Source organism: Xiphophorus maculatus, chromosome 2 (assembly GCF_002775205.1).
Source record: "Xiphophorus maculatus strain JP 163 A chromosome 2, X_maculatus-5.0-male, whole genome shotgun sequence".
Taxonomy (NCBI): domain Eukaryota; kingdom Metazoa; phylum Chordata; class Actinopteri; order Cyprinodontiformes; family Poeciliidae; genus Xiphophorus; species Xiphophorus maculatus.
The window spans coordinates 8,530,520-8,539,883 of record NC_036444.1 but is presented as its reverse complement, the minus strand read 5'-3'; the positions used below and the strand labels follow the sequence as shown (position 1 = coordinate 8,539,883).

The window sequence follows — 9,364 nt, the reverse complement described above, 5'->3', positions numbered from 1 at the left end:
AACAGAATATTTATATTATAAGGCTTTTAATTCATTTTTACTCACCAGGGTTGACAGTTAGTGTGAAACATGTTGTAACTGTGACCCCAAACACATTTTAATACTTTTGGAAGGTGAAAGTACAAGTCTAAAATTTGTGCACAGTTTGGACAGGGCAGCTTTGACAGTGTGAATTTGTCTTATATGTAAATCTTGCAACATTATGTTCATAAGTGTATTGGAATAAATTCAAGCTTTTTTTAGGTGATGTTTTCATCAGCTTAGTTTGAGAAATGACAAAACCTGAAATTCACTTGATAAACGTGTTTATTCATAAATGAAGGCAAAGTATTGATCTGCTCAGGGAAGAAATTTTCTTCTTTTTGTAAAAATCATACAAATTAGTATCCGTGTTACAAACAATAAATAACACTTCAGAAACATTGTTAAAGTTGACAGTGTAAACATCACATTAGACATAACATTACATTTTGGTCATCAGTGGTTTTCAGACACTTATGAGGTGGTGATAATGCAGATTTACATGTTTTGAGGTTGGTGTTCGAGCCAAGCACACAACCTTGACTTATCCAGCATTATATCATCGGAAATTATTGTGAAGCTCAATATAAATGGAATCTCAGTTGTTGTTTTTTTTGTTAAGCTGTATTAAGATGTTGAAGTTTCACACTCAATTTTAAAGTGAGATTAAATTTGGGCAGGCCAGAGCTTAATCGTGTAAATTTTGGGTGATGATTACAGTGCAAATAAACTCTGGCAACTATTCAAAGTAGTAGAGTGTTCAAATCTTTTTTGACCTGTTATTCACAATTAACAGTGCACAGTTGAACAAGAATTCAAAATCTACACCAAAAACAAAACTTACAAAATACAAACATTCTGTACATTTACAGGACCTATGACAATTATTATTTGTAAAAAAACAAAACTAAACTAAACAACAAAAAAGCAAAACATTTAATCAATTTCACTACTTTTAGTTTGATTACACTGTTTTGGATATCCTTTTATGGCTGAATATTATACATAACTTTTTAATTACCTCTTTACAAAAGCTTGGAAATCTGTGAATAATATAAATAATATTCCCTACTGGGTCTCTTTAAGAGCATTGTTAAAACGGATGAATGAGTCAATGCAGGAGATATGTGTTAATTCATTTTTACCTCATTGGTTCCAAACCAGTGTTGTTATTACCATATGGTTTAATTTATCCAATATAAATGAACATGCTATAGTTTTACAGAGTTCATGTTAGTACAAGTAGACTCAACTTTATTGAATAAATCCAACTCAAATGTCAGTACAGCAACTCCTGCAAATGCTAAATGAAGCGTGACTTTGTAGCTTTGGTTGCAGGACCACTGAGTTATCTAACAGAGAACACACAGCTCATCCTGTCAAAGTGCTTTGTAAAATCACAAAAATCTAATAGCAACAACAGTCTAAACAAGGTCACCAGGACCACTGAGAACCTTTTTATAATGTGATCTTATATTCACATTTTCCCACTTATTCACAGCTTCAACACAAAGTCATAAAATAGACTGTATTACAACTGTACAAACATGTTACTACAGGGATATTCAAAATATGGTAATTTTTCTCCAATGTATATAAACACAAGGCCTTCATACCTCTCAGCTCTAACAGTACAAGAGACTCATGGCAGTTGCTTTGCATTAAGGGGGGATTTTTCCATTGTGCTTACTAAAAGCTCCATGCCCAAGTCAGGTGAGCTGGTCCTGAGTGTGAAGAGCAGTCCAACATGACAGCAGCAGTGACTGTGGTTGAAGTTATATATATATATATATATACATACTGTATATACACATTTAAAATAATTATGACGTTCACAAACTGGGCTCTCCAAACGTCCTCCTGCACTCCATGACCCCAGCGCCCGGAGGCCTGTCACAGTTGTGTGTCAGTTTAACTTGGTTGGGGGAGAGGCGATCATAAGCCAACCTGTACTCCCGATCAAAGGCATCTGCACAGAGAGAACACAATAATTGAATCTGACCATTCAATAACTCAAAATGACTTTGTAAAGTTACACACGGCACCTTGCAATTTCCTTTAATATTGTTAAAATCATATATTTTAATGTATTTTATTGGGATATTAACTGACTGACATAATAGCCTGGTAAAATACAGTCTCCAGATAGAGATGAAGAAATCCCAAAATATGTGCTACTGTCATTTAAGCAATAGAAAGTTGCACAAAGTACTGACTCAAAGAGAGGATGAGAACAAACATGTACCACACATTTCTAATATGTACTTAAAAAAAAAAAAAAAGTAAAGTTACGTATCAATCGTTGATACACTTTATGAATATGCATTACTTTTTTGGGTTGTCTCACAAAAAAAATCCAGTAAAATTCATTGAAGTTAGTAGTTTTAATGGGATAAATGTGAAAATGTGAAAACTTAGAATGCTGTGAATAGTTTTCTGAGGAACTGTAGCTCTCAGCCTGTCGCTGTTTATCAAGCAAAAATTTTGACATTTTTCTGCTGCTAGCAAGAATAAAAGGAGTGAACTTACTGATATTAATGTTATTCTTCCCCAAAGCCACAAGAGTTAGAAACAGTAAATCTCTGTAGAGGCTCCTTTTAGGGTAGAAGAGATAGAGAAAAAAACACGTTAGACTTTCCATCCATATCATCCTCCCCAGGCAGTTTAGAACAGCACAAACATCTTTCATTCCCACCTCTGTCTCTTGAAACCCAACTCGGGCCCCAGCAGCTGGATGGTCTGGCTCATGGGCTGATAAACGTCGCTCTTCTTGATGCTCCTCACAAAGCCCTGCAGCAGCTCCACAGTGAAGAGCTGCCCTTCTTCACACAACCCAGAGCGGATCAAAGAGTTGGCACCTGTAAAAACAGAACAAACTAAACGTCAGCCTGATCAGAGGATCATTCATCTCCAACGCTCAAAGTCGACTAAGACAGCAGAGCTATGAGGAATCCTGAGATAAATTATGCATGATGCTCCAGGTTTACCATAGACTAACTTTTTTTATTTTTTTTTATTTATATTTTTATTCAAAAAAAGTACAATGTAAGGTACATAAAAATACAGTAACATGAATTAAATTTGCTTTATCTTTTAACAACCCGACTCCACCCACCCACATTCAACAGAAAAGAAAGAAAAAAAAAAAAAAAAAAAAAAAAAAAAATGACGGGGAGCATTACGTGTCGACAATACAACAATTTGTCATCATCAATTATATATATATATATTCATACATACATATATATACATACATACAAACATATACATACACATCTTAGGGCTCTATAGGCTTATGGAGGTGATTCTATATTTTTAAGATTTTTAAAGTATTCCATCATAGGGTCCCACACCCTGTGAAATTGTCTTGTTGAGCCTCTAATAAAGTATTTAATTTTTTCTAATTTCAAGAGAGACATTAAATCAGTGAGCCAAACCGAGACTTTAGGTGGTTCAGAGGATTTCCAGAGTAAGACTATAAGTCTACGGGCCACCAAGGAAGCAAAGGCGAACGCATTCATTTGATCAGTGGATAGCATGTGCTCCTCAAACAATACTCCAAAGATGGCCAATCCTGCAAACGGTTTGATTTTGGTATTAAATGCTTCATTCAATGTTTTACAGATGGATGACCAAAATTCGGTTAATTTCGGGCAATTCCAAAACATATGGGTCATATTTGCTGGGGCAGAATGGCACCGCTCACATCTGTCATCAATGTCCTTATAAATTCTTGAGAGTTTAGATTTAGTATAGTAAGTTCTATGGAGGATTTTTAACTGTATAAGGCTAAGCCGTGCACAGGACGATGTTCCATTGATTCTTTCCAGAGCACGTTCCCAGAAATGTTCAGAAATAACAGAACCAAGTTCTTCAGACCATGCAATTCTAAGCTCATCTAGTGTTGTTTCCTGAAGAGATGTTATTATATTTGAGATGTTTGCAATGTGCCTCCTGAGATACAAAGGGTTACGCAAAATCCTCTCAAGCCCCGAGTCTGCTGGAGAGGCAGGAAATACTGGACTTTGACTTTGAATAAAATGACGGACCTGGAAATATCTAAAAAGATCAGTTTTTTGTAATTGGAATTTGGCCGAAAGGTCAGTGAAGTTGGCAAAAACACCGTCTATATAAAAATGGTCACAAGTTTCCAAACCATTCCTCCTCCATAAAGCGAAGGTGTGATCCATCCTGGCAGCCGGGAAAAGGTGATTATTACAAATAGGACTATATAAAGAAAATTCTTTTAAATTAAAGTGTTGTCTGAATTGTATCCATATCCTAAGAGAGGAGGATACTACAGGATTATTGGTGAATTTAGAGGGTGAAAGTGGTAATCCAGTAGTAACCAAAGCAGAAAGAGAGGAAGAGGTGCAGGAGTTTGCTTCAATCCTACACCAATCCAGCTGCGGGCTTTGATACCAATATATAATTTTTTGGATATTAGATGCCCAGTAATAGTTTCTCATATTAGGTAAAGCCAGACCGCCTTTATCTCTGGGCCTTTCTAGAAACTCTCTGCGAACTCTAGCATTTTTATTTGCCCAGAGAAAAGAGGAGAACAATTTATTTAACGACTGGAAAAAAGACTTAGGCAGAAATATTGGGAGACACTGAAACAAATACAAAAAGCGGGGTAATACATTCATTTTTATACTGTTAATTCTGCCCGGAAGAGATAAGTAGAGACCGGACCATCTCTGAAAATCAGCCTCCAATTTAAGCAAGAGAGGTTTGAAATTCTTTCCATAGAGATCAGAGAACGTACGGGTGATGTATATGCCTAAATATTTAAATCCGGACTTTGATATATGAAAGGGGAGCGCATTGTCTGGTAGCTGAAGGGCTAGATAGTTAATTGGGAAGCATTCACTTTTAGAGAAGTTTAATTTGTAACCTGAAAAACTTCCAAAGTCATTAAGAATATTGACAATAATAGGAATACATGACACTGGGTCAGAAATATACAAAAGTAAATCATCGGCATATAAAGAAATTTTATATTCGGTATCAAACCTACGAATACCGAAAAAATTAGGGGTTGTCCTTAATTTTATTGATAAAGGCTCAATAGCTAATGCAAATAAGAGTGGGCTTAGAGGGCAACCCTGGCGTGTGCCCCTTGAGAGAGAAAATAAATGGGAAGATATCTTATTTGTAAGAACAGATGCTTTGGGTGATGTATATAACAAGCGTATCCAGGTTATAAAATTTAAACCAAAGCCAAATTTTCCCAGTACAGTAAACAAATAATTAAATTCCACTCGGTCAAATGCTTTTTCCGCGTCCAGAGAGGCAACTACTTCAGGAATCTCCCCAGACGCAGGGGAATAAATGATATTTAAAAGTTTGCGAATATTTGTAAAAGACTGACGACCCTTTATAAAACCAGTTTGTTCTGTTGAGACGATGTTGGGTACAACATTCTCTAGCCTTGATGCTAGCAGTTTTGCTAAAACTTTGACATCAACATTGAGCAAAGATATAGGTCGATATGAGCCGCAATCATTTGGGTCTTTGCCTGGCTTTAAAAGAAGTGAAATGGAAGCCTCTGTTAGGGTTTGTGGCAAATGGTTCTGATTAAAGGAATGATTAAACATTTCAAGTAGCAGGGGAGCAAGTTGAAGAGAAAATTTTTTATAAAACTCAACGGTATAACCGTCAGGTCCAGGTGATTTGCCATTCTGCATTTTATGAATGGAATCAATAATCTCTTGTAGCTTTATGGCTTCCTCAAGGCTGTCTTTGGCTTGCGTATCTACTTGTGGTATATCAATATTATCTAAAAAGCTAATCATTTTGGATTTGTCTTGCGGGGAACAAGATGTGTATAGTCTGGAATAAAAATCCTTAAAGGTGTTGTTTATCTCTATTGGGTCTACAGTGAAAGATTGTGGAGTATTACGTATCTGAGGTATTAGACGGGACGCTGTTTTACATTTAAGCTGATAGGCCAAGAGACGGCCTGCCTTATCCCCATGTTCATAATATTGTCCTTTTAACCAAAGTTGGTGTTTTTCAGTTATTTCTGTTGACAATAGGTCATATTGGGTCATCAATGTTACCCTTTCTTTATATAACTCAGGTGTTGGGGTAGTAGAATATTGTTGGTCAATTTGTTTTAATGATACTAAAAGATCGTTTGCTTTTTGCTTTCTTTCCTTACTCCGTGAGATAGAATAAGAAATTATCTTCCCTCTTATAACTACTTTAAGTGTTTCCCACAATATGGATGGGGATATGGAATCAGATCTGTTCATAGACTAACTTTTAAAGTACATATGTCCTCTTAACAGCAGAACTTTAGTGAAAATATAGTGCTCTATATTTTACCACAGTGTATTAAAGAAAATGCAGAATCAACTTACAGTGTGTGTTCCACAGGACATAGCAGGGTTGAACTTTATCTTTGTGTAGCTTCAGGTTGTCCCACATAATCCTCACTAGCACCTGCTTGCTGTCCTCAGATGCAGCAGTCTGGGGAATCTAGAGGGAATAAAATATGTGAGCTTACTCCATTTTGGTGTCGGGTCTTTTGGGGGTAATTTTAATATTGCAAAGTCTGTTTGCTGCTTGAGAGCACTGGTTATTTCACACTTCACCGTTTTGTACATTTGCTGTTTTAGTCCTTTCCAACCCAGATTTTATATCACAGGAGATTTTAAATCAAGCATGGGGCAGTTTTTTTAAAGGGGTGTGTTTTGTACCATCTTTGGAAGCCAATCATGTAAAGAAATTTTCTGTAGTTTTTCCATCAACAAAATTTTTAACAGAGCATGTATTATGGATCAATATAAATCAGAAAATAATAAAAAAGTTAAATTATGTGTGAGAGCTACTTAATTAATTACAAATACTTAAATGTATAGAAAAATAAAGCAATGCCAATTATCTTAACATGGATGTGAAATGGTTCTTCCAGAGCTGGTGCTTCATAGTATACAGCAGTGGTCCCCAACCTTTTTATTACCACGGACAGATAATGCTTCTGTATGTTGGTGTTCCAGCTAAAGCCCTTTTTAAAAATTTTTTATTTTTTGCCCCGATTTTCACTTTACGACAATCTTACAATGTCCTTCTGTGTGTGGTGTGCTACGTGGTGGTGTGTTGAATATGCCCGATCTAAAATCGGAAATATTTAATTATTTCTTGCGCGGCCCGGTACCAATTGCCCGGTGGTTGGGGACCACTGGTACATACTGTAGTATATATTTTGGATTATTTGTTATTTTCCATCTACCTAACACTAGGAGGCGCCAAACACCACAGTTGAATTCGAAAAAGAGAGCCTATTCTTTTCATAATCTCCCCCCATAAAAGTAATAGTGATATTAAAATAAAAATATAAGCGTTGCCCACAGATGTACAACATGTACTGATATCTACCTGGTCACCATGGCTACAATGTTGGGAAGCCAAGATAAGAGCAGGCAGGTTACTGGGCAGCTCCAGTCTTCTGAAGTACCACACAAGGTTCCAGAAGACGATGGGATGTTGGTCAACGACGCTCGGGGAAGAGATGGCCTGGTCTCCCTCGTTCACCAGTAGGCTCTCCAGCTCCTTCCAGAGAACCAGGGGGCTCAGGTACGGCACTGTCACCGGATCAGGAGATGATGCTTGTGCCAAGGCTGGGGCATCATTGCGAACACTCCAGCTGCTCTCCCGCTCCAGAGCAGGAGACGCAGATGGCTGAGCTGCCTCAGACAATTTGGCTTCGGGGCAGAGTGATGCAGACGTGTCCTCCTCTTTAACAGGATTACTCCACTTAGAAGGCCTGGAGGGGGGAGACAGAATGGATCTATTTAAAGAGGTCATGGGGTTAAATAGCTATTTAGATCACATGTGTCTGTGAAAAATAATGACCTTTTCACAAAAATAATACCACAATAGCAATACATTACCTATTCTGTGGTCTCAGGTCTTTGATTTCCACATTGAGGAAAGGCAGGAAGGCAGTGCCACAGAAAGGACAGGTGCTGTTGAGGTTTGAGTCATCTGCTGTCCAACCGGCCATGATCTCTTCATCATACACCAGACAGTCACATGTTTTACAAAGTGAGCAGCTAGACATCATCACCTAGGAGAGATAGCATAAGGAGAATGCATAAATTGCCAATAAAACACCCTGAGCAACCTCATAAAATGTTTATGGCCTGTAAATATCTTACCTCTATGGTGTAATTAGGACAGGGCTGGAAGCGGCTGACATCAGGAGAAGAATCTGGAGTGCGTGGGCCTTTAGAATGAAGAGCTAAACTGCCTGGACACAGAGAAGAATAAGACAATTATTAGTAGAAGTCAAACCTTGGTTTAAGATCCCGTCATACACACCTAAATCTGCTCGATTATTCCTTTAATCTAAATACTGGGAGAAGTTATTTCTCCCAGTATTTGAGCAGCTTGAACCAACAAGCTTTCAGCTACCAGACACCAGCTCAGAAAACATGAAATCAAGGATGCTGAATCTGAGAATAGACTAGAGGGACTGCCATTTTGAACCATGCATTGATAAATGCAACTTAACAAATACTTAATTGTTCCCAAAGGGGGATTAAATGTTGTTACAACTAATTTAATTGAAAAGTAGGACCTGATCATACTTTACTGAATCTGTTCCACAGAATGAAATTAGAATGGCAAGATGATAAACCGATACAGTAATATTTGTGATTTCAGGGAATGGTGCCAATGACTTAGTTCACACCCCCGGCGACGGATAGGCGTTGTTTTCAGGGTGTAGCCTGGAGAGGGATAAAGTTCGTTAAGAAACCAGATAAAAATAAAAATTATTTCCAGCATTGAAATATGCTGGAAATCTGAAAAAAATAAATTATAATAGTTTTCATACTTCAGGTTCTTTATCACAAATTGGAATAACAACAAAAAGTCAAAATAACACAAATTAGATAGTTCACATTCGAGGTGGACAAATGTGCTACTTTTACTGAGGCATCAGCTTTTCCACTAAAGTCTAAAATCGGTCAATATTTTGTTTTTTGAGGTCAGGTTCAGTAAATCTCTGTCTCTCTGCATGTGAATGTATATGCACGTGTCTAGCATTGGCGCCTGCAGCTAGCTGCACAAAAGCCTCCGCACTGAATCCACCCTCATGCCTGCTGGCCTAGTTTTTCACAGAACAGCACCCAAATCTTTCCAACTTTGAGTCCTTCTCCCAGCTTAGATTCAGATTAAGTGTTCATTTATTTTTTTTTCAAACAAAAGAACAAGGCTGCAGAATACATTTTCATCATATCTAAGGCTATGTTTACATAGTAAGCAAATGCGACCTGAATCCGCTTTTTTTGTCCCCGGGCAACCTATATCTGACTTTTTCATGCCAGTC

General features: G+C 37.4%; 1 protein-coding gene across 2 annotated transcripts in view; it reads right to left on the bottom strand.

The window, feature by feature from the left end:
* Positions 1-288: 288 nt before the first annotated feature.
* Positions 289-9,364, bottom strand: part of dennd4a (DENN domain containing 4A) — a 31,079-nt gene continuing 22,003 nt past the window's right edge. For both annotated transcript variants that reach the window (XM_023352524.1, XM_023352532.1), the window contains 7 exons: positions 8,190-8,281; positions 7,923-8,098; positions 7,408-7,795; positions 6,390-6,507; positions 2,717-2,879; positions 2,551-2,615; positions 289-1,990 (listed from right to left, as the gene is read on the bottom strand). In XM_023352524.1, coding sequence (XP_023208292.1) covers positions 1,854-1,990; positions 2,551-2,615; positions 2,717-2,879; positions 6,390-6,507; positions 7,408-7,795; positions 7,923-8,098; positions 8,190-8,281 — 1,139 coding nt within the window. In that variant the 3' untranslated portion in view covers positions 289-1,853. The remainder of the gene's footprint in view (positions 1,991-2,550; positions 2,616-2,716; positions 2,880-6,389; positions 6,508-7,407; positions 7,796-7,922; positions 8,099-8,189; positions 8,282-9,364) is intronic.